This window comes from Macadamia integrifolia, chromosome 11, assembly GCF_013358625.1.
Source record: "Macadamia integrifolia cultivar HAES 741 chromosome 11, SCU_Mint_v3, whole genome shotgun sequence".
Taxonomy (NCBI): domain Eukaryota; kingdom Viridiplantae; phylum Streptophyta; class Magnoliopsida; order Proteales; family Proteaceae; genus Macadamia; species Macadamia integrifolia.
Window position 1 is genome coordinate 22,185,471 of NC_056567.1, and position 26,057 is coordinate 22,211,527.

The 26,057-nt window shown below is 38.6% G+C and overlaps 1 protein-coding gene across 2 annotated transcripts; it reads right to left on the reverse strand.

The window, feature by feature from the left end:
• Positions 1 to 2,885: 2,885 nt before the first annotated feature.
• On the reverse strand, positions 2,886 to 24,798 carry LOC122093161 (mitochondrial arginine transporter BAC1). 2 transcript variants are annotated; one of them, XM_042663441.1, is made up of 8 exons: positions 24,169 to 24,798; positions 22,422 to 22,511; positions 4,418 to 4,519; positions 4,215 to 4,247; positions 3,975 to 4,073; positions 3,694 to 3,894; positions 3,523 to 3,615; positions 2,886 to 3,414 (listed from the first exon to the last, which is right to left on the reverse strand). In XM_042663441.1, the coding sequence occupies exons 1-8, from the start codon at positions 24,259 to 24,261 to the stop codon at positions 3,280 to 3,282; spliced, it is 846 nt and encodes a 281-aa protein (XP_042519375.1). In that variant the 5' UTR covers positions 24,262 to 24,798; the 3' UTR covers positions 2,886 to 3,279. The 2 variants fall into 2 exon arrangements, with proteins under 2 accessions (XP_042519375.1, XP_042519374.1); XM_042663440.1 differs by having other exon boundaries at positions 4,143 to 4,247; positions 24,169 to 24,796.
• Positions 24,799 to 26,057: the final 1,259 nt, after the last annotated feature.

The following is a 26,057-nucleotide window of genomic DNA, read 5'->3' on the forward strand; positions in this document are numbered from 1 at the left end:
AACTTTGCACAAGTGAGTTGATAGAATTATGGTGATTTGGTTGATGGTGAAGATTTTCTCATTAACTTAGTTAATGGAATTTGTCATTAGGATTTGTCAGATAAGCAGAATAAATGAAAAAAAAGTTGAAAGGATTTGATTATTCTTTCAGGTCAAGAAATTGATGTTTTGAGGTTGCTTACTATGATAACTATACTTTGTTGCATTTGAGGGACATTCACCTCTAGGGGCAAGGTTCCTGTCATCTTACTGAGAGACCTGTTCCTCTAGTATGAGATGCTTGGTCCTTGATTACATGATTATGACTTATAAGCAGGTAGGGAAGGCAGTATATGTATTACAGTACTAGAAAGAGAGGAGTCCATAGAAATATTCTTGTAATATGCTTGTGGTGACAAAAGTTTCTTGTCCTTGCTTCTAGTAATGTCTCCTGTATTGAACTTGACTCGATGAGGTCAATTATGCCTCTCCCAGAAGTTGGTTAGCTACCTCTCATTTTGTTCTATGAATCTTCTTACTCATAGGTCAATTGTGGCATGCAGGGAAGGGTCCTTGCAGCTCCAGTAGGATTTGAAAAAGAAATTGATGGGTCTGTTTTTGTTCTTTCACAACTGCTTTTTTTTTCCACACGACTGAGTGTGAAAAGAACACCCTGCCACCCGACCCATGCGCTGGATGATGGGTCTGCCTGCCCTCCTGTTGGCGCACACGCTGGTGCAGTAACCACGTGAACAGGGAGCATTCTATTGCCCATAAGTCTTTTACTTCACTCCATTAGTATTTAGGCAGAATAGATCCATTAATTCATTGATTCCAGTGTGTAAAGAGATCTTCAATTGAGAAAAAAAAAAAACTGAGCTAATCTTTCTTATTGGAGCTAATGGAATGCAGGTACTTTGATCACTTTATGAATCATATAATGATCTCAAATCTTAAAAGGATAAAGTTCATCAAAAGGAAGAAAAAAAAATACTAAAAGTAGGAAAGTTTGCTTGTCCGCTGTGCAAAATAGAATATTTTTGCACGGCAGTGACCCACCAATCATTATTCCCCATTCCTCTCTTCACTATTTACGAGTGTCTGAAACTACCCTTAAACTCACAACTTTGGTCCAAAATGTCCCAAAAGGCTAACCGATCATTAACGGAAGTATGATGTATGATGAAGTCACTTAAATCTTAAATTTGGCAATTTACCCCTTTTTTTTGTTATTCAACTAGAAATAAAATGGAGACAAAAGGTTGTGTTTGATTCTCGGAATAGATTTTGAATCTAGAATGCAATTTGAATTTCATTATTTTCTATTTTCTTGCTTCAGAATGCATTATAGACTCAAAATCTATTCAGATAATGCATAGCAAGCACAACCTGAGTCTATCTGTGTCTTCTTTCTTCACCGGTTAGATTAGTGTTAATTGGCCTTGATATGAGAACGAAAATCAGTCAAGGGAATCGATCGCTGCAATGAACTGTACAGTGGGTCTGCCAACTTATATCGTTACAAGGATCCATTTTTTTTACTTTTGGTGTTTAATAGTCTTGAGACCCTGAAGTCCGGTCTGACCCAACTTAGAGTGACCACTGCAAAGTGCAAACCGGTTGGAGTTTCATACCTTCAGTTGGACTGGTTCATCACAAAAGAAAAAACCATAAATGGTTACCCATCATTGGCCGTCGCACTGATCAACCCAGGGTAAATGTGTCAACCATTACTGACCCACACAGCATTGTCCGTTGGCGAGTTTAATCCTGTTTTGGCCATTATGTCCATGGATTGCTTACACCAATTCATCCTTATCTCAAATAAATGGTGTCAATTTCAATCAGTTCTATTCGAGATCATATTCCAATGATTAAATGCCAAACCTCTTGTCATTGGCACGGGTCCTTGCACAAATCCTCTTGGTGCTTATGGTTCAATGTATTGTATTTGGAATTGCACAGGACTTATCTCATCTAGTGTAGTAGTAGATCAGCCAATCTGATAGTAGTAATAGGTTTGGCATACTAGATCAGTTGAAACTCTAGATGTCCAATCCATACCAATTTGGATCCGGTATTGCCTGAAGAAGACCTAGGTTCCACTTCTGAAATTCCTTGTTCTTGAGTGAAAATTTTCACTCTCCATTTAATTAACTCTGAAGGAAAGAAAGAACACTAATGTCATTATGCCTCAAGATTCCATGCTAAAAGTACCCAACCGTACTGCAGTTCCATCTTTGTCGGGGATTCAAAAATCAGATCCCGATTCGGTGTTTTTAAACCCTGATCTGTGAGTTTTTTAAATCCCCCTTCTTCCCCCCCCCCCCCCTTCCCTCTAATATAACAGCGACTTGTGACAATTTTGCTATACCACAAATTACCTGTGAGGGTGGTTCAGCAATATACATATTTTTTTGGTAAATACAATATACATAGAGTGAAGCAAGCCATAACAAATGGTAAGAAGTTCTAATTATAAGGCATTTCAGTATTAAAATGTTCACTAGCTTCAGCAATGATGCATACACATTCTGTTCAATTTTCAACATAAATAAAAACCCATAAAAAGTAGGAACTGAAATAAATTCCACGCGATCACGCAAAATTCATCGAACTGCAGCTAATATTTAACCACACACAGAGGCAAAGCAGATCAACATGATTTATCATTTGACTTTGAAGTCGAATTGAATCATATTTGCAGTTACTCACAGTAAGTGGTAAGGTTATATGCTGTTTTGTATCAGTAAATGGGTTGAGTTCTTTTTCTTCTTCTTCTTCTTCTTTCCCTTTTTTTTTTTTTTTTTTGAGGGGGGTGGGTTTGAAATGCTGTTTGGTAATGAAATACCATTCAATGCTTTATATTGCTATCCTTGTAATGTTGAATAAGGTAGCAAACAGTGTTGGCCATGGGCTGCAAGTTTGTCTATTTTTGGTACTTTATGCAGAAGGTAAGCTTGACAAGTGTTCAAATCATATCCAAAATTTTAATACTCTATTCCACTAGTAACATAAATTACCAGTGTATCTAACCCAAAAAAAAAACATGAATAACCACTATCTAAATTCTAAATAACAGACCCCTCTTTCCCCAGGCTGCCACAAATAAAATATGGGAGAAAAAACTAAAAAGAAACCTCTAATCAATTCTACCAGGCTACCAGCCTTCATTCAAATTAAATCAATTGCCACTGCGACAAGAATGAATTAGGCAACAATGAAACAAAATGAAAATTTTTCTTATCATGCTTTATTTTCCATTTTGGAACAGTGTGTGGGTGGCAAATCTTTCCTTTTTCAGTCCCTCTTAATCCCTAACATCTTCGCAGAAAACTCCCATGCAACAATTGCAGCAGCATTTGCAGGAAATGCTCTTGCTAATGTGGGATTCAGACCAGCATAGCATCCTCTAAAGCCCGCAATCCGGTAAATCTACAAAAAAAAGGCAAGCAAGCTTGTACATCAATAGATGAAAACTGGAACCATATAATACGCTATTGTATGGTGAGTTAGAAAGCTACAGATGGCAAGAGAATATACCGAGCTCAGTATCTGAAATGGGTTTCTACTAGCATCCGGAGAAGTCTGAATAACAGTTTTTGCCACATCTAATGGCAAAACAGTCGACCAGAACTAAAAAAAAAAAAAAGAACTTTTGAGATGCAGTTATATTTCTTTGATACATATATGTTATGGTTGTCTAATACTTACAGCCGCACCACCAAGCCCACCGCTGATTATGCCAATACCTATATCACTAAATGCAGTTGGCAGGGCAATATGTTCAGATGAGATGGAATTTAGTTGTGAACGCAAGTAGTAACGACTATACTCATAGGTGCAGAAGAAAGCTGAGTTCCCAATAGACTCTCTCAATAAAGTTGCAAAACCTCCACGGAATATACCCTTAACCTGAGATGGAAATATGGAATTGTATCAGTACAAAATAATTTCTTTTACCGTGTTCCCATCGTAGAGAGAGTTTATCTCACCCCTTCAGTCTTTATGGTTTTAACAGCACAATCAAGTGGACTACTGTATCTATCATGTTTGAGAACTAAAGAGTCGGTCCCTTGAACTTGCATCCTACACTGAAACGGTTCAATGTCACATGAGAAGTAAATGAAAAATTACAATACATGATCTTTGAATTCACCTACTTTCACCAGCTCTGATGGACATAACACAAAACTGATTATAGCTCCAGCATAAGCTGCTGCAGGAATGATAACCTGGATTTGTGGCCTACTACTCCGCACTTCTCCCTTTGTTAGCAGCATATAAAAAAATGTATTATTAGTTAATTAAATTTTGGTAGATGAAAGAAACCTCTGGAAGAAACATATCTGCAGAAGAATGTAAAATAGACCAGCCGACAGTGCAAACAAAACCAGAAAATAGCATGCTTAATTCATTTTCTGAAATGCATAAAAACCTGAAGTGATTGTTTTGTTTGAGAATAAATTCCAAAAAATAGTGAGCCTTCAACTGCCATCCCAACAAATGAAGATGTTGCACCCCGGTAAAGTCCTTTCACCTGCAAAGATGACTATCAATTCAGCCCTCTGGAATAAAAAGGGATACAATAATTTTCAAAATAAATAAAGGGAAGGTTCAAATCCCCAACACCAATGCAAATTCGAAGCATTTTGTCACTCTAAACAAAAAATGACACCTGAGTAATTGAGTTCCACATTAGTTAAAGCATGAAAATGCTGTTCTAGAGATACGAAAAAGTGGCTGGATTCTATTATTTAATTAAAACAATACAATCACTAGGTGAGTAAACAGGAGCAAAAAAATTCAAAGCAATATGAGCAAGTAGCTCCACTCTCAATTGAGACACTGGCCCACTTCTTTCAAATTGGTGTGCACTGGCTGTAATACAGCATACATATATTGAATTGCAAAAATCCTAAAGCCATCTCTCAGAACCAATAGAACATGTGTTCTACTAGAGACCTCAGCCATAAATTAGTAATTTGTCATCTTGAAAAACTGGCATAGAGAAGATATGTGTCATTTTTTTTTTTTAATAGAAAAATAAAATTGTATTCCTACTACTGTATGGAATCAGCAGTGCAATCCACATAGGAGATACGTAAGGTTAATTACCACAATGCTCAACAATAGAAGTCAGATGTCACATAATAACAATTGTTGTCAGTAAAGAGTTGGATTTCAATCCATAAGCATAATAATCTACCAAGGACGGACAGGAAACTAATTCCTTCACAATGTCTCAGTGCATAAGCAACAAATGAAAGCTTTTCAGCTATCCACGTAAATCATACATAGATAGGAGTCATTATAAGTGTAATATCCACAATACAGAGACACTGCCCAATAAACATTTGAATCACAGCCAAAGCAGTTCTTAAAATGTGTGAGGCTCAAGCTTCAGGGCTTAACCAGGTTCATGTCTTGAAGCAAGGGGAAGAATGACACGCACGTCTCACTGAATCCCAAGGTACATCTGCTTCATACATTAACCAAGATAATGTTTCATCACCATATTAAACTTAAATGAATCTTAAAGGGAAAATGATGTACGCACTACTAGTAGTACACACCCTCTCACATTCTCTCCTCCTTGACGCTCTCTCCTCCCTGACCATGTGAGCACCCTGTATACGAATAGTGAGGCACTCCCTCCCGTGTGCCCATTGGCTCAGTGTGGGAGATTCCAACACAAGTGAGTGGCATGTAGATCCCTCCCTCTTCTTAATTTAAATTTGGTAAGAGTAATATTCTTTATTGTGTATTTCCTTCCCATCTCCTAGTTTTTTCTTATGGAGATTAGTATTCCATATATCTTACCTCCATTTGTGAGGATAGAGTTCACATACAGTTACATAACTTGGACTTGCAAGGTGACAAACATCAACACCTTGTTACAGCATATTTCATATATTATTGGACATTGTTACAAAATAATTTAGTCATGTTATTTATCCAGTAAATAAAAGGTGCAATTTAACCTAAATCCCTGATGTACCTGAAAAGTAGATAAATGGAATATAATTAATAGTTGCAAATAAAATAGGCAGACAAATTAAGATTGTCTAGCATTCCCTTTGTTAGTACTGCAAATCAGTTAGCTGATGTGTTTACCAAGGTTGTTCACTGTAAGGCATTTCATCCTCTCGTATCCAAGTTGGGCATGTATGATATATTTGCATCAACTTGAGGGGAGTGTTGAGATGTTGAGATGTTGAGATGACCGTAGTTAGTTTTATTTTTACCTTGGTTAAGTTTTACTATTTACTATTTACCGTAGTAAGTATTGTAGATAGGGACGCTTAGTCAGCATTACCCTACTTTCCTTATTTGATTTATTCTAATCTTCTTATAAATAAAAAAGACCTCTGTCATGACTGACAAGTCGAATCATTCCTTAATCTCTGATTCTCAATTAGGTGGCATGGCCATGTTCAATGGATGCTTTTGGATGCTCCAATATGGAGGGATGCAATTTTATTCAAATTGAAGGAACTAAAAAGGCCAAGGTAAATCTAAAATGATCCTAGGTAAAGTAGTGAGGAAAGACATGCATAGCTTAGGTCTTATATCAAGTAAGACCTCACATAGAGCTGATTGGAGGGCAAGGATCCAAGTAGCTGACCCCTTTTAGTTGGGATAAGGCTGAGCTGTTGTTGTACAATGCGTACTTGGTGGATATGGTAACTGATTAGTAATTATCATTAATCAATAGAAAAACGACCAGCATAAACCAAAAATGAATAAACAACTTCTCCTTTTTATAAGAGTGAGTTTAAAAAGAACAAGGAAAAATTGGCTCAGAAAAGGAACTACCCATCAATTTACAATACATTCTACAACCAAATAGTAAATTCAGCTGGACTCCCAAAAGTCCAACATCAATGCCTAGACTCAAACAAAGGATATAATATATATAGAACTAGAGTTATGAGCCCTCAAGGACCACCATTTTCTCAGTCTTTTTACACCGATACTTCGTAAACCGGTCAAAAGGAGTCAAAAGTGTGTGGCCTTAGTGGCCAAGAGAGTTGTGAAAGTTATAATCAACAGTAGGTTCAGACAACCACCACCACCACTAAGAGCTGTGGTGAGTGGGCGAAGGTGGTTAAACAACTTCTAAAGCACTAGAACTCCAAGAATGTCTATAAAAGAGCAGTCCAGCAACAAAGGAAGAGACCCCCAGATCAACACAACAGTCCATACACTTTATCTTTCATCTTCTTAGATTTAGATTTTCTTTATTTTTCCTTAGAATGGTTTATCTCCTTTACTTGTTGGAGTTAATTTCCAACATTGTTCTTTAGGCTCTTGCTCCAAAAGACTTTGGTAGCATTCCAGATTCTTTTGGCTCATGTTCCAGAAGACATTGGTTGCTTCCCAGAGCTGGCACCATGTTGTCAACACCAACAACATGGTTCCGCATCAAGTTGGGAACTTCAACAGTTACATAGCTGGCAATTGTAAGCATTTCACCAGATGTGTTATTGGAAAAAGTTATCGATTTGATTTCCAATGTTCTTCTTATTCCATTATGATTTCTCGTTTCCTTTAAAGTCCTTGGATTTTTTTTTAGCCAACAATTTTTGGCACGCTTGATGGGACACCAGAAAGCAAAATTGTGGTGGTTAGAGAAAGAATAAATGCCCACCATGGGCAATGCAGGTGCTCAACCAAGGGCAACTCCTACAAATTTGTGAATAGATGCTGATGAAGGAACCCAACCCTGAATCAGGCAAACCAGGGGCAACAATACCCATTTCCTTGTTGGAAAGAAACCACCTCCTCCAATTCTTCTTCTTCACATATTTGAATCACAATGGGGGGAAGGGAAGAAATCCCAGAGAAATTTCAGAGTTGAAGGGGAGAGAAGAGAGGAATCGCACAAAGAGAAGCACTCACAACCATAAACTCAATTCATCTTTCTATTTTTTGATTTATCCATCGGTTACAACTATAATATAGAAAAATAAAGACAAAAAATGGAAATCAACTGAAATAGGAAACTAACCTAACAAAGCAAACCGACTCTACTCCTAACTCCTACATACTCAACTTCCTAAAATAAACAGAATTAAATAAAGTAAATATATTATTCTCCTAAGTAAAATAAGCTATTAAAATCATACTAGACCCAAAAATAAAATATGGATCCGGTTCATCTCTGTCTGGGAACCCAGATGGGTTTGGATCAGTCCAAGGGTGTGCATCATGAGCCTCGAGAGCAAAGATACATTCTCGAAGTTTTCTTTGATGAGCTGAGGCATTTGGAGCATAGAGGAAGAAAGTATTGAAAACTCATCAAATCCATTTACGAAGAGGTTGCTGTTACAGATTTGAATTTGAAGAAAGTTCATTGGCTTTTCCATTTCTGATTTGTGACTTAGGAGAGAAAATGAGATGAGGTCGGTTGAAGAAGAAGAAACCAAAAAAGGAAAATAATAAGAATTTCTTCTATATATCTCAATCAAATAAAGCCATTATCACTTGGGAAGGCATTTTGGAAATGCCTCTCTTTCACTCAATCAAGCAAGTCATTGTCACTTGGGAAGGATTTTTTAAAAAGCCAAAATCTCTCTCAATCAAGTCAAGTCATTGTCACTTTGGAAGGCTTTTTGAAAAAGCCAAAATAAATGGGGACTTGCCTTTAATTAGGAAGCAAAAGAAAACTCCACTTCGACAAAATAACAAAAAATGTAAAATCTGGTTTCAGTTCTCTTGTAAAGGTTGATGTTGGCCGATACCAGAACGGATCCTACAAAACTAAGATTTTGGTCAATCTTGATTGATCCAGACCCTTTTTTACCAATTCAGATCGGTATCGAACCAGTAACGGTCTTAACCTATCCCCAAGGTCGTAAAAAGGCCAAAAGCAAGAAGGAAAGTGAATAAGTGCCCAAAGATTGATCGATGACTTGATCAAAAACTTGTTCCACAATCCCATTGAACTCATGTGATCCCATTCAATGAGATTGTGAAGGGCATTGTTCACACCCATACTTTGTAAACGTTCAAAGGGAGTCAAAAGTGTGTGGCCTTAGTGGCCAAGGGAGTTGTGATAGTTATAACCAACAGTAGGTTCAGACAACATCCACCACTAAGAGGTGTGGTGAGTGGGCCAAGGTGGTTAAACAATTTCTATAGCACCAGAACTGCCAAGAATGTCTATAAAAAAGCAGTCCAGCGAGATCCTCGGATCAACACAACAACCTTTACACTTTATCTTTTGTCTTCTTAGATGTAGCAATGTAGATTTTATTTTATTTTTCTTTAGAATGGTCTACTTCTTTTACTTGTTGGAGTTATTTTCCAGCATGTCTTTGGGCTTCTGTTCAAGAAGACATTGGTTGCATTTAGATTTTTTGGCTCGTGTTCCAGAAGACATTGGTTGCTTCCTAGAGTTGGCACCATTAGCAAGCCATCGGCACCATGTTGTCAACACCAACAATATAGTTCCACATCAAGTAGGAAACTTCAATACTTCATCGCTGGCAGTTGTAAGCATTTCACCCATAGTTTTTAAGGCGCTGGTAAGGCGACGTGCCTTGGCGCTGATGCGGTCTAGAGATGGTAAGGCAGTGCTCCGCCTTTCGTAAAGTAGTGCCTTATGGGTTTTTTTTTTTTTTTTTTTAACACATTTTAAAATTACTTGATGAATATTCCAAATATAGATTTTTTATTGGTAGATGTATGATTTTGTTAACACTTGAGATGTATGGGATCAGCTCTACTCCACCAAAAATAACCAAAACAAACAAAACAAAAACACGATTCACAAACAGGGTTTCGATTTTGTCAAGGGTTTTAAAAAAGGGCTTTGAGAAGGAATCAAGGAACAAGGAAGAACCACTGATCTAGGCGACCATTTTGCTCCGGCAGCGTTGAGTTTGCTCTGGCAGGGGTGAGCTTCATTCTTCTTTGACAAGAGTAGAAATATAGTGGATGACCTTAGGGCTTAGGCACTCATTTTGGCATCATAAAGGTAAGTATAATAAATATTTGTATTTTTTATGTCTTCTTTTCTTTGTATTTATAATTTTGTTTCATAATTATGTATTTATATTATATGTTAATATGATTGATGATTGATGATTGATGAAGATGAAGATGAACTTAGTTTATTCACTTTATTGATTTGTTTTCTTGATAAATATCTTACATTGGTATGAATATGAACCTTTAATATTTATTTAACATATGAGTAATAGGATTCAACTAGAATTTGAGCCAAATAGATTGGTTTTATAACAAAATTACACATGAACGCTTTAGTCGATAAGGCGACGCTTTATGCCCGCCTTATCGCTAAGGCGCTCCAAAAGACCCTCAAACGCCTCCGTCGCCTTATTGCCTTAAAAACTATGATTTCGCCAAATGTGTTACTGGGAAAAGATATCAATTTGATTCCAATGTCTTTCTTCTTCTTCTTCCATTACGATTTTCTACTCCTTTGAAGTCCTTGAATTCTTTCGAGGCATTGGAAAGGTCTCATACATTCTTGATTAGAATTTAGATAAGATCCATTCGGCCATCTCTTGAGTCCTTGCAACTCTGGCACACCTATACATCTTCAACTCATACGACCGATCATGTCGGAGACTAGAAAAATTGTAGCCAACAATTTTTGGCACACCCTGTGGGACCCTCTAAGAAGAAACCATGATGCGAAGAAGTGCTCGGAACTCAGACAAAGATGACATGCAAACTAAATGCTGATTGACCAAGATGAGTTAGCACAGATCATACATAACCATATAAATTCTGCTTATAGACTGATGACTAGACTGATCTATAGGAAGCCATACCCGGAGTATCTAGATTACATTAATTTTTTGGCCGAAACCGGAAAATACCCGAGTTTATGAAATTCTTAGGGGAAGACAATATGTCAACCATAAAAACTCATTGCCCAATTCACAGTACAATATGGCAACCTGGAGGCCAATGAGATCATGAAACTTAGGCTCTTCCCAAACTCATTGACCGGATCAGCAATTCACTTGGTATTTCAACCTGCCTGCCAATTCCATACAGAATCGGAAGGACATGGAATCTTCCATGCAAAATTTTATTATACTGAACCTATAGTGTCAGTCACGGCCTTGGCAAGAATGTGTCAAGCTCCTGACTAACCTGTTGAAAAGTTTGTCAACATATTCAAGACTACAAAGTACAAATGTCCTACCACTCTACAGGAAAGCGAGTACGTGAAGATGGCTCTGAGTAGACTACACTTTGAACTATGGAAAAGGTTTGTCGAGCAAGAGTTCACAGACCTCGGTCAACTGGTCATACAAGCAACCAGTTATGTGTTGGTGTACGATGTCTTGTATTCCGTCGCAGTTTAATCCAGGGAGTACTGGTGCAGCACCTAGACAGACAAGACGGTGGTCCCATTAGCCGGTTAGCGGGCCGTGGGGGTTGCAAGGGGGCAGGAGTCCCCTGCATAGCAGGGAGTGTAGGAGTGCGTAGCCCCCCGCTCGAATTTTTTATTTTAGGGCAATTGTGTACTTTTCGGATTAGGGTTTTTTTCGCTATATATTTGTAGGGAGGGTTTCTTTCTCTGTAATGCAAGCAATACTAAGAGGTGTGAGGATGAGCGCTATAACCCTATTCTCCATTGATAGTGAAGTAGGATCTCATCTCACCGGGGATGTAGGCAACCTTGCCGAACCTCGTAAAATCTATGTGCATTGTTTGTTTTGTTTTTTCCATTTTCTTCTGCATCGTTTTAGGGTTGCGTTTCTACAAATTGGTATCAGAGCTCTAGGTTTCCATTTTCTAGGGTTTACTATCACGATGGCAGGGAAGGAATCAAATGTCAAGTATGATATCGAGAGGTTTAATGGGAAGAACAATTTCACCCTCTGGCGTCAAAGGATGAAGGATCTTCTGATACAGCAGGGTTTAACGAAAACGTTGTTAGGAAAGTTGAAGAAACCTGCAAAAATTACTGACGGAGATTGGGAAGAGATGGAGGAAAAGGCGGTAAGTGCTATTCGATTAAATCTTTCTGATGATGCCCTACAATATGTTGTGGGTATCGAATCTGCATTGCAGTTATGGGCGAAACTTGAAAGCATCTACATGATGAAGTCCTTAACGAACAAGTTGTTCGTGAAGAAGCAATTGTATTCTCTATAGATGGAGGAAGGTACGGATCTATTAGAGCATCTTAACATGTTCAATCAGATCGTAAGCAAACTTGTAAACCTGGAGGTTAAGATCGAGGATGAAGACAAGGCGTTACTATTGCTGTCGTCGCTCTCAGAATCATATGATCACCTAGTAACGACTCTCTTGTACGGGAAAGAGACCCTTGAGATGGATGAAGTCGCAGCTGCCCTCATGTCCAATGATACAAGGAAGAAGGCCAGTAGTACGAAATCTCAAGGAGAATGTCTTTTCGGAGGTGACAAGGAACAAGAAAGAGGGAGATCAAATCAGAAGGGATCTGGGAAGAGTCGATCGAAATCAAAAGGGGCAAAGACAAAGGTCTCTTGTTACTATTGTAAGAAGGAAGGTCATCTTAAGAGAGAGTGCTTGAAGAGGAAGACGGACTTAAAGAAGAAAGGTGTAGATAAGGCATCTGAGGAAGCTAGCGTGGCTGACAGTTCAGATGGAGATGATGGAGATGTACTCTCTATATCATCAGGTAAGAATCAACCTTCTGACTAAGGGTGTTAATCGGTCGGTCCGGCTCGGTTTCGGTCCAGGTTGACTCGGTTTCGTTGTGGGAAAGCTGAAACCGAAACCGAACCAATAAGGAAATTCCGGTTTCGGTTTGGTTTCGGTTTCGGTTTCGGTGCGGTTTGGTTTCGGTTTGTCTTCGGTTTCTTAAATCGATTTGTAACCGGGTTGGTTTTGGTTTTTGGTCCAGTTTGGATTCGACATTCCATACAAATGTATACAAAACTATGCAAATTTTGATTTTTTTTTAATAAATTTTGGAGTGTTTCCTTTTCTTACCGGTTTGGTTTCAATTTCGGTTCTGGTTTTGAGCCGGTTTCGGTTTGGTTTCGGGTTCATCCGGTTTTCGGTGCGGTTCGGTTTGGTTTTGGGGTTGCAATACTCCAAACCGAACCGAACCAATAAGGCTTCGGTTCGGTTCGGTTCTGTCAGTGTTGTTATCGGTTTGGTCCGGCCGGTTTTACCGGTTCGGTTTAGGAATTGACACCCCTACTTCTAACTCTTGGATTTTAGATTCTGGATGTTCATGTCACATGTGTCCACATAAGGATTGGTTTAATACATATCAACCATATAATGGTGGGTCTGTCTTAATGGGGAATGATGCTATATGCAAGACCATTAGGATAGGCACTATCAAAATCAAGATGTTTGATGGGATAGTAAGAACCTTAGCAGATGTGAGACATGTATCAAAATTAAAGAAAAACTTAATATCTTTGGGGGTACTTGACTCAAATGGCTATAAATACATAGCAAAAGGTGGAGTTCTCAAAGTTATTAAGGGTGTTATAGTTGTCATGAAGGGACAGCTAACAGGAAACCTATACAGACTCATAGGGAGCACAGTTACAGGTGGGTATTTGATACAGATGATACCAATTTATGGCATATGCGGTTAGGGCATATGAGAGAAAGAGGATTGATGGAGCTTCATAAAAAGAAAATGTTGAAGGGAGTGAAAACTTGTAAACTGAACTTTTGCAAGTATTGTGTGTTCGGAAAACAGTGCAAGGTTAGTTTCAAAACTGCAAAACATAAGAGTAAAGGGGTGTTTGATTATGTACACAGCGATGTATGGGGTCCTTCAACAATAAAATCTAAAGGTGGGCAGAATACTTCGTGACCTTTGTTGATGATTACTCAAGAAAAGTCTGGATCTATTTCATAAAGCATAAAAGTGAGGTGTTCACTAAATTTAAGGAATGGAAGGCTAAGGTAGAAAGGAAGAAGGAAAGAAAATTAAATACTTGAGAGCAGATGATGGAGGAGAGTATACATACAAGCCGTTTCTAGAATTGTACAAAGCCGAAGGGATTACACGTCACTTCACAGTTCCAAAGACACCACAGGAAAATGGTGTAGCTGAAAGGATGAACAGAACACTTCTAGAAAGAGCTCGCAGTATGAGGCTGAATGCAGGATTGAGCAAGAGATTTTGGGCAGAAGCAGTGAACATGGCATGTTTCCTCATCAATAGGTCTCCATCAAAGGCGATTGATTGTAAAATTCCTGAAGAGGTATGGACAGGAAAACCAGTAAATTATTCTATTCTAAAAATATTTGGTTGTCCAGCCTATGCGCATGTTGAGAGTGAGCAGCGTTCTAAGTTAGACTCAAAGTCTAAGCAGTGTATCTTTCTTAGTTTTAAGAAAGGCATAAAGGGATTCAAGTTGTGGGATCCAAGTTCACAAAAAGTTGTGGTTAGCAGGGACGTTGTGTTTGATGAATCTCATATGGTGAAGTCAAATTACAATTCACAAGCAGTTGATGAAAATAAAGAAGGTTCTACTGTGCAGGTGGAGTTAGGTGAGTCAGAAACAACAAGAGAGAATGAGTCATCAAGTGACTTACCAAGACAACAGGAAGCAGTAGAAGTTCTCTATACTGTGGCAAAGGGTAGAGGGAAACGTACACACAAAGCACCTGTGAGATACGGGTTTGAGAACATGGTTGCCTATGCCCTCACTGTAGATACAGGTGATCCATCTGCCTACCATGATGCTTTGAGTGATGCACAGCATGATAAATGGATGGCAGCTATGATGGAGAAAATGGAGTCTCTACAGAAGAACAAAACTTGGGAGATTGTAGAAAAACCCAAGGGAAGAAAAATCATTGGGTGTAAATGGGTCTTTCGTAAGAAAGAGGCAGCATCTGAGAAGGAGCGTGAAAGGTATAAGGCCAGACTTGTAGCCAAGGGCTATGCACAGAAGGAGGGGATAGACTACAATGAAATATTCTCTCCAGTGGTGAAACACACTTCGATCAGGGTACTACTTGCTTTGGTGGTCATGTATGATTTAGAGCTTGAACAACTTAAAATGAAAACTACATTTCTTCATGGTGACTTGGAGGAACAGATTTACATGAGCAGCCTGAAGGTTTCAAGATGCAGGGAAAGGAAGATCATGTTTGTCTGCTTAAGAGGTCGCTTTATGGCCTTAAGCAATCTCCTAGGCAGTGATACAAGCGCTTTGATTCCCACATAATGAAGATTGGCTATACAAGAAGTGAGTATGATAGTTGTGTTTATTATAAAGTGTCAAGTGATAATTCCATTATTTTGTTGACGCTTTATGTTGATGACATGCTCATTGCTGCAAAGAACAAACATGATATAGTCTCTTTGAAGTCTTTGTTGAGTGTTGAATTTGAGATGAAGGATCTTGGTGCTGCTAAGAAGATCCTTGGCATGGAAATCCTTAGAGATAGAAATGCAGGTAAACTTTGGGTAACTCAGAAGAGGTATATCGAAAAGGTGCTAGAGTATTCCAATATGGAAAAGGCTAAGCCGGTTAGCACTCTGTTAGCTTGGCCACTTCAAGTTATCTGAAAGGGAATGCCCTACAACACATGAGGAGGTGGAGCAGATGTCTCAGGTCCCTTATGCTAGCACAGTTGGGAGTCTCATGTATGCATGGTTTGTAGCAGGCCGGATTTGTCTCATGCAGTCAGTGTTGTTAGCAGATACATGAGTAATCCAGGGAAAGGAGCATTGAAATGCAATTAAGTGGATCTTCAGATATTTGAGCAAGACTAAAGATATAGGTGTTATGTTCAGCGGCAAGGGAAGTTCTACAGAATTGGCAGATTATGTTGATTCTGACTATGCTGGTGATTTAGACAAGAGGAGGTCTACTACAGGGTATGTGTTTACATTGGCTGGTGGACCTATATCATGGAGGGCGATGCTTCAGTCTACAATTCCATTGTCCACTACAAAGGCAGAGTATATGGCGGCAATTGAGGCTGCCAAGGAGTCTAGTTGGCTGGACTGGTTCGTGAGTTGGGGTTGGAGCAAGGAGGTACAGTGTTACATTGTGACAGTCAGAGTGCCATACATCTTGCAAAGAATCAGGCGTTTCATGCAAGGACAAAGCATATTGATGTGAGATTTCACAAGATCAAGGAGCTTGTGTCAGAAGGAAGTATTCACTTGAGAAAAATTCATACAGATCTCAATCCTGCAGATATGTTTACGAAGCCAGTTACTACAGAGAAGTTCGAGTCCTGTTTGGACTTAATTAATATTACTCATTGTTGAAGATGAAGGACGCACCAAACATGGTGCGGGTTTGTACCTCTAATGAGGTACAAGGATGAAGATGTCTACAGGTTATCTTTACAAGAGGCTCGACAGAATTCAAGCTAGGGTGGAGATTGTTGGTATATGATGTCTTGTATTCCATCGTAGTTTAATCCAGGGAGTACTGGTGCAGCACCTAGATAGGCAGGACGGCGGTCCCGCTAGCCGATTAGCGGGCCATGGGGGTTGCAAGGGGGGTAAGAGCCCCCCTGCATAGCAGGGAGTGTAGGGGGTGCAGCCCCTCGCTCGAATTTTTTATTTGAGGGCAATTTAATACTTTTCGGATTAGGGTATTTTTTGTTATATATTTATAGCGAGGGTTTCTTTCTCTGTAATGCAAGCAATATTGAGAGGTGTGAGGACGAGCGCTGTAACCCTACTCTCCATTGATAGTGAAGCAAAATCTCATCTCACCGGGGACATAGGCAACCTTGCCAAACCTTGTAAAATCCATGTGCATTGTTTGTTTTGTTTTTTCCATTATCTTCTGCATCGTTTTAGGGTTGTGTTTCTACATTATGAACTGCTCCACAAAGAAGAGGGGCAACGAAAAGCAGGATCCATAGAAACTTATTATAAGGAGCCAAATTATAATCTGGCTATAATGGGGTCGGGGAAAAAAAACCGGTCAGTTACTTAAACTATAAGAAAGCTATTGCTGACGGTCAATTGAAGTTTCCAAACAAAGAAAAAGGAGTGATGTTAGTTGATGAAAATCCATTCCCATCTGTCAACACTCAACATGGTCAACACAGGTTTGTCCAAACTAACAGCCAAGGAGAGGCCCGCCAAAAGGAGATAGACCAAGCTTTCCTGGTCCAATCCTTATTGAACTACGTGATGACTAATAAATAGCACCGTCCAAAGCATTGTGAGGGGCATTGTTTACACCCTATTTCAATGTACCTGTCCGACGATAAGGAACCTGTATTAAAGAGATCGATTCAAGTACAGGAGCTGAGACGGTCAATGAGATCGGTTAATACATACCAACATAAGTTGGTTCTAGGGAAGATTTCGATCAATTTGACCAACAATGAAGAGATTGTATTAATAATTGACCAATTTCGACTTTTCGGCCATTTGATTGATTTTGAATTTTCAATCATTAGAACGATTTTAACTTTTCGATCAGTTGACCAATTATAATCAATTCACACTAACATGGTTTAGCTCCAGGAAAGTTACAAACATGTGGTTTAAGTAGTTAAGGTGGTTACAACTAATAAAGGGGGTGGAAATCCAATAACTATCCAAGTAAGGACAAGAAAGGTGGGTCCCCGTAGGTAGGAATCTGTCAAAAGAGTAGGATCTCACAAAAATTATAAAAGGAACTTTGGCAGAAGACAGAGTGCATCATCTTTCTTTCTTTTCCTTTTTCCTTTTTTTTTCTTTTTGTTTTTTTTTTATTCAATAGATTAGTATTTCCATTCAAGTTATGTATTTTCGTTTCAATTATGCATTTCTTTTTAAGTTTTAAAGTGTAGAATCCATTAATCCGTTAGTTCTTGACCAGTGGATAACTATGTTACTTAAATTTTTAAGGTTCATAGTGTAATGATCACGTTTTTGTTATGATGAACATCAACAGAGACAACAAATCACGTTTCTGGTACGTTAAACATCAACAGAGACAATAGGTCACACAACACAATCCATTTATCTTTGCCTTTCAGTTATTGTCTATTGTCCTCATCTTTTCAATCACTGCATCACAATTAGTGAAGAACATTAAAATTCCTCGGAGCGATGTACAAGAGGAGTGCTCACATCTCCCGATCAAAAGTAAAAAACACATTCTCAAGTCTGTACAACTCTGCCAAGCCCTGCAATCCCAATACGAACCTTCTATAGGTTCACTTGTAGAATTGTTTGCCAACAAGAAGGGTAATTTATAGCGCCACCCCTTAGAGAATGTCATAATTAAAGAGAGACCCCCTGCATAATATCAAATTACGCTTGCACCCCCTGGCATCAGTCGTTGCTAGCTTATTATGGACTATACCTCAAATGTTGATATCAGCTGGTATATTTTTTTATAAATACTAAAATACCCTTCTAAAAAGGGAAGTACCTAATATACCCTCACTTAACCCCATAATCCTAAATATAAAAAAAGACTTCCATCCCCAAATCGGAGTTGTGCTCTTCATCCCAAAGCTTTTACTCTCCGTGAAGAGCAGTGGCTAAAGCGGCAACGGGTGGCGACAGGCGACGACGAGCAGCGACAGAGATCTGCACCCCATCTTCCTGTGCGCAGCAAACCCCCCTTAAACTCCACGGTAAAGGTGAGTGGAGGTTAGGGGTAATGAGGAACTTGGGTAAATTTTGAATTAGTCATGTGTTTTAGTTAAAAAAGTACAACCGTCAATTCAACTCCTCACTTAACAACGACTGTCGGCAAGGGGTGCGATCATAATTTGGTATTATGCAGGGGCGTCTCTCTAATTGTGGCATTCTCTAGAGAGTGGCACTGTAAATTACCCTTTTAAAAATTGTTGGCTACAATTTTTCCGGTCTCTAATATGATCGGTCAAATGAATTGAAGATGCGTGGCCGTGCCAAAGTCGCAAGGACTCAAGAGATGACCGAATGGATCGTATCCAACTTCTAATCAAGAACGTGTGAGATCTTTCCAATGCCTCAAAAAAAAATCCAAGGACTTTAAAGGAAAAGAAAAATCATAATGGAAGAACATTGGAAATCAAATTAATCACTTTTCCCAATAACACATCTGGTGAAATGCTTACAATAGCCAGCGATGAACTGTTGAAGTACCCAACTTGATGTGGAACCATGTTGTTGGTGTTGACAACATGGTGCTAATGGCTCCCTGATGGTGCCAACTCTAGGAAGCAACCAACGTCTTTTGGAACACTAGCCAAAAGGATATGGAATGCAGCCAATATCTTCTGGAACATAAGCCCAAAGACAAGTGCTGGAAAGTAACTCCAACAAGTAAAGGAAATAAACCATTCTAAGGAAAAATAAAAGAAAATCCACATCTAAGAAGATGAAAGATAAAGTGTAAAGACTATTGTGTTGATCTAGGATCTCTTCCTTTGTTGTTGGACTGCTCTTTTATAGACACTCTTGGCAGTTCTGGCACTTTAGAAGTTGTTTAACCACCTTGGCACGCTTAACACACCTCTAAGTGGTGGTGGTTATTTGAACCTACTATTGGTTATAACTATCACAACTCCTTTGGCCACTAAGGCCACACACTTTTGACTCCCTTTGAATCGGTTTACGAAGCATAGGTGTAAACAATGCCCCTCATAAAACCGTTGAATGGTATCACAGGAGTTCAATGAGATTATGGAACAAGTTTTTATCATGTCATCGGTCAATCTTTGGGCCAAAAATGACCAGGTAGTGAAGAAAGGCATGCATAAATTAGGCCTTGTCCCGAGTATGGTAATAGAGCGGATTGTAGGGCTAAGATCTAGGTAGCGGAACCACATTAGTTGTGCCCTACTTCATTAATGTTCTTATTATTTTGTTTCCTTTAATTTTTTAATTTTACTTTTCCTTGTCTTCTCTTGGATCCATATGGTCAATCTTTGGGCACTTATTCACTTTCCTTCTTGCTTTGGCCTCTTTACGATCTCGGGGATAGGTTAAGGCTGATACTGGTTCAATATCAATCAGAACTGGAAAAATCGCTCTGGAACGATCAAGAATGACCAAAATCTTAGTTTTGTAGGATCAGTCCTGGTATCGGCCAACATCGGCTGCTACAAGAGAATTAAAACCAGATTTCCCCTCTTGTGTTATTTTGTCAAAGTTGAGTTCTCTTTTGCTCCCTAATTAAAGTCAAGACCCCACTTATTTGGATTTTCCAAAAATCCTTCAAAAGTGACAATGACTTGATGGAGAGAGATTTTAGATTTTTCAAAAAACCTTCCCAAGTGACAATGATTTGACTTGATTGAGAGACATAGAGAGAAATCCTTATTATTTTCCTCTTTCTTTGGTTGCTTCTTCTTCAACCAACCTCATCTTTGTTTCTCTCCTAAGTCACAAATCATAAATGGCGAAGCCAATGAATTTTCTTCAAATTCAAATCCGTAACAGCAACCTCTTCGTAAACGGATATGACGAGCTTTTCAATGTTTCCTTCCTCTGTGCTCCAAACACCTTACCCCATTGAAGAAAACTTCGAGAACGTATCTTCTCTCTTTAGGCACATTGTGATTCAAATACGTGAAGAAGAATTGGAGGGAGGCGGTTTCCTTCCAATAGGGAACCACAAACCAGCCTTCATAGAGTGAGAAATGGGCTTCTTCTTTGGTCCACCTCTCCCTTCACCAGCACTTTTCTTCACTATAAGGCCCTAGTTTGGAGCCCTGGCATTGCCCTTGGTTGGCATTTCTTTACAAAAAATAAAAAGGGTATATTGTTGCCCCTGGTCTCCCTGATTCAAGGCTGGGTTCCTTCATAAACATTTCTTCACAAATGTGCAGGAGTTTCCCTTGGTTGAGCACTTGTATTGCCCCTAGTGGGCATTTCTTCTTCCTCTAACCATCACAATTTTGCTTTCTGGTGTCCCACCAGGTGTGCCAAAAATCGTTGGCAAACAATTCTACAAGTGAACCTATGGAAGGTTCATATTGGGATTGTGGGGCGTGGCAGAGTCCTACATACTTGAGAATGTGTTTTTGACTTCTGATCAAAATATGTGAGCACTCCTCTTGACTCGATCACTCCAAGGACTTTTAATATTCTTCGTTAATCATGATGCATGGATTGAAAAGATAAGGAAAAAAGACAATAACTGAAAGACAAAGATATATAGATTGTGTTGTGTGATCTATTGTCTCTATTGATGTTCAACATACCAGAAACATGATCATTATTGCACTATGAACCATAAAATGTAAGTAACAAAGTTATCCACTGGTTAAAAACTGACTGACTAATGGATTCTACACTTTAAGACTTGAAAGGAAATACATAATTGACAAGGAAATACAGAATTGAATGGAACTAAGAATCTACTGAATAAAAATAAAAAGAAATGAAAGAAAGATGAGATGAAAGATAAGCTTGATAATTTGTGTGATCATTTTGATGACGCAATCTTTCTTTCGCCAAAGTTCCTTTTATAGTTTTTGTGAGATCCTGCTCTATTGGCAGTTTCCTAATTACAGGGAACCATCTTCCATGTCTTTTGTGAGGTAGTCATTGGATTCCCCCTCCCCTTCATTGCTTGTAACCATTTTAACCACTTAAGTCACATGTTTGTAACTTCCCTGGAACTAAACCACATTAGTACGAATTGATCACAATCGATCAGCTGAAAGTCAAAATTGGTCTGTTGATTGAAAGGCGAAATCAGTGGTCAGCTGACCGAATATCGGTCAATTCTTAATACAAGCTTCTTACTATCAGTCAAGTTGACCGACATCTTCCCTAGAACCAACTAACGTTGGTATTGACGGATCTCATTAACCAGCTCAGCTCCCATACTTGTATCGATCTCTTTAATACAGGTTCCTTATCATCGGTCAAATAGACCGAAACTGGGTATAAACAAAGTCCAATAGCTATCATGGAAGATTCAACTGCCAATTATATGGAACTGTATAAGTTTGGAAACTCCCAAAACATTCCACCAGCAATGAGGATTTCACTAGAACAATTCTCCTAAGCAACACTACATAGAACATAAGATTCCTAATAGTTTTAACTTCTTATTCATGACACAGGTCACTGTTAGGTAGTGGATTTATGATTTTTTTTTTTTTTTGGGTGAATGATGATTTTTATTAATACCCATTAAAACTGGAGTTACTACAATAAGTTACTTTCTGGTTTACACTGAAAAGTCTGTTGAGATGAGAGAGATCACATTCATACACAGCTCAACTTAAAGCAAAATAAGTTGATGTCAACCAATACTTACATTTTGTTCTCATATTTATTACAACTGCTTATCTCAAAAGCTCGAGCCTGTATATATATATATATATATATATTTCAGGATGTAGTTGCAACACAATTCACAAATATCTGTATGCATAAACCATCAAGGTCCAAAAAAACAATTAGGTTGGTTCCATATTGCAGGCTATTCGACCCATTACAATCATATACTCAATGACAGAAATACCAAGTAGATTTTGCATCTCGCAAGAGAAAGGATCAAGAAGCATACTCCTTCATTCTTCAGAATCCTACTGGTACAATGCAATGCATTCCTGTACTTAATTCCATGTGCTTCAGTATTGTGTTTTTGTAGCTTCACCTGTCACATGTAGAACAATGTGATTTAGGTGCTGATAAGGTAGAGAATCTGTATAATGCACATATGAGGCGAAAAATGGTGACTAATACATATTAAAGAACATTAGTGACACATTGTTCTTTAGTGTCATTATTCATATGGTTCCTGCGGCCAGACACAGGAGAGCACGAAATTACTGCCCCCAACCCTTGTGAAATAAAAATTCCATTTATGTTGATTACCCTGTGCACGCTCTCAATGCCCTCCCCCCATCAATGGAGCAGGGCCATGCAACCAGGCAGCGATCTCTTGCCCCTAATCTTATGCAGTTAAAATCACATTGAAGAAATAGGTAAAAGGGTTGAAACCCAGTGCATTCCAGCTTTTGTAGGGTTCCAGAAAAGTTGGATTGGAGATGGTCATATTGCATTTTGTATAAAGAGGCTCCTCTTAGACCCAAAACCTGCATCTTAATGCTGGCAACCCAAGCTTTTATACCATCACACCAAGTGATGCCCCATGCTTTGAAGAGATAAATAACAAGGATAAGAGGATATGATTAGCTTTGCAAGGTGGAAAACTGATATCCAGATGAAACATTTCAATAACAAAGAGGAAACCAAACCAAACCAAACCAATCTAGCAAATATAGATCATATCCATAATTTATGGGCAAAAACCAAATGTAACAAGTGGTGGAAAACACACTGGAACACACCCTCCCCCGCCCTTGCCTTTTTACTTGCTGTTTTCTCATTGTTTCAGACTTGAGAAATGCAATCTAACCCAATCATACCACTTCACTTTCTCATTCCATTAACTCTTAGAAACTTCCTTTCAATCTGAATCTTATATTACTAGGACTTCTAGAAAAACCCTAACAGGTTGATTTTCAGCCCCATATACCTTAACTAACAGCTGTGCCAGTGTTTTCGCATTCTTTTACTGGATAAATAATCGTCTGGAACAATTTTCCACATCCATTTGGTACCAATTTTGGGATGACACCCTGGTTGTCCTGCATCATCATAGTTGAGAGAATATGCAGTGCATTATATCTAGTGAGTTCCCAATTCCCTTTATAATCTATTATTTTTCTGTAGCTCCGTTACAAGTGATGGATGAAGCTGAAAACTTTACTGGATTGTCATGACACAAACCACTACCAAAGTGTAATGATCCAAGAGGTTGGTATCAAACTAAGCATTCCCACATTGCTATCCAATCATCTTGACAAAAAAGAAAGTACTACATATTTAGATCAAAGGTTAAGTACATTGAGCTCGATGGTCACTTTTTCTACGAAACTATTTGTCTTTGTTATTCACCTGCAACTCTTCAGACTAATGACTTCTTTACCATGTCAAATTGAGTAGTTATGTTTTAGTTTCTTGCAAATTTTCAATGTTGACCATTTACCCAATCATGAATGGGTGGGGAAACCAGTGGAGTTCGAGGAAGTTTTTGTCGATTATAATGCCCTTATTCATGTGGGTTTGGGTTCTACAGCTCAAGTCTTCTGTCTTGCATTATCAATGTTTGCACTTCTCTGGTCAATTTCAACATGGGTAGATTCATTCTATGGATTTTCAAGATATTTAAGTTCTTCAAGTTCTTGAAGAGTGTTCTACTGGATAAAAAAAAAGAAGGAAATAAAGAGTAAAAAAGGAAAGCATACCTTAACGGTGTCGAAGGGATGACCGACCACTACTGTAGCAATTCCGGCGGCTAATCCTGCTAAATACTCCTTGTAAGCGGAAGCCTCAGCCATCCCTTTTCGTCTTTTGCCACCACTAAGTCTTAATTGATTATCATCTTATTCTTCGCAAAGCATCGTCGAAGGAAATTAGCTTCATCAAACATCTTCTGATCAGAAGGCGCATTGAAAAGAGGAATTGACAGCTCCTTCAACCTTTCACCATTTTCACGTCTCACATCCCAAATGTTTTAAGCAAACACAACATTCAGTGAGAAGTCCAACCCATAGCGGAATTACTAGTTGGACAGTGAACCCGCCAATCTCGATGTTCAATCCGATGGAGACTTTGATGTTGATCTAAATCACTATTCAATCTATCCTTAATAAGCCAGCAAAAAACACAAACACCACTTGTGTTCTTCTCGATTTTCACACTCGGGATGATTCACACAGAAACCTTGCTTGGTTTGTGAGTCTTTCAGATAACGTTGAAGTCTGGTAGAAAATCTCTAACCTTTTAAACTTAAATCAGTACCCCTGTGATTTGAAAATCTTCAATTCTTCCTTTTTCTTCGGGTTGCTGGTGTCTTGCCCAAGAAATGACTCAGATCTGTTGAGCCACGGTTTCAAGTATCGGTCGAGGATCGGCCGTATCGGATTGGTATTGGCTAGATCAATTCCCGATCCTTGACTAATCTGGATCAGTTATCTAGGGTCTGTTTGATAACGTTTCTGTCGTTTCTGTTTCAAGAAACGGCAGAAACATAAATTTCCGTTTCTAGAAACAGAAACGGAATTGAAGGTGTTTAATAAGTCATGTTTTTAGAAGTCGATGGTAACCAGTGAAAGAATTGCCACAAGTCGTTTCCAAAAATGGCGAAACAAGTTGAACCATAAATAAGTAAAAATTTCTATTTCTATTTTTAAAATTAAGTGAAACGAAACAGTTTTATCAAACGTTTTTTGCTCCGTTTCTGCTGTTTCTGAAAACAAAAACGGCAGAAACACGTTTCTTGAAACGTTATCAAACGGGCCCCTAGATTGTTTAAGGGGTAAAATAGTGATATGCTAGTACTTTTTTATAAAATGTAGGGGCAAAATTGACCGATAACCATAGATCTTATCGGAGACCGATATTGATACTGATACCATCCCCTAAATCCTTGGTTGAGCCCATGGTTTCAAGTAGCAATCTAATATCAGTTGTATTGGTATCGATTGAGACCAATCCCCGATCCTGATTGATTCCAATCGATTATCCGTATCATTTCAGGGGTAAAATAATAAAAAATTCGTATTAAAAAAAAAAAAAAAAACCAGGAGCAAAATCGACAGATACCCATCGTGATCCAATCTGATCTAGATCAATATATGGATACCAATACTCCAAGGTTGAGCACGAAGGTTGGGCAAAGTATCTGGAGAGACATGGCTCTTAACACTCCTTTACTCACATGCGTTTTAAAATTCCCCTAGAAAATATTGTGACTTTAGTATAAAATCAAGGCATCATAAATGGTGTCAAAACAGACTCAAACATCAAATTTTCTAAAGCGAGTGGTGTTTATGCCCCTCAGTCGTTAGATATTCACTGCACTTCACCGTTTCATTGTAGACAATTTTAACGCAATATTGTGAAAAGTTACAGCAAAACCACTGTGCCAGAGAGGAAGAGAATGTCATATTTAGGTTTTGTTTGGTATCGTTTCTGTTCCAGAAACTCCGTTTCATGTCAAAAACTAGTTTCTGTGTCAAAACATCGTTTTTAAACAATATAACAAATAACCTAGATCCATTGAACCCCAAAGATTACAAAAAATGGGAGAGACGCGGCTTGGTTTGAGTCAAAAGTGTTAGCTGGTGTATGC

Excerpts from the sequence above, each read along its gene's own strand:
- LOC122093161 (XM_042663440.1), bottom strand. The coding sequence starts at position 24,261 with ATGGCTGAGGCTTCCGCTTACAAGGAGTATTTAGCAGGATTAGCCGCC. Across the intron at positions 4,074-4,142 it reads GTCCATCAGAGCTGGTGAAA|TGTAGGATGCAAGTTCAAGG; the intron begins GTAGGTGAATTC and ends GAACCGTTTCAG. Across the intron at positions 3,895-3,974 it reads AAACCATAAAGACTGAAGGG|GTTAAGGGTATATTCCGTGG; the intron begins GTGAGATAAACT and ends TTTCCATCTCAG.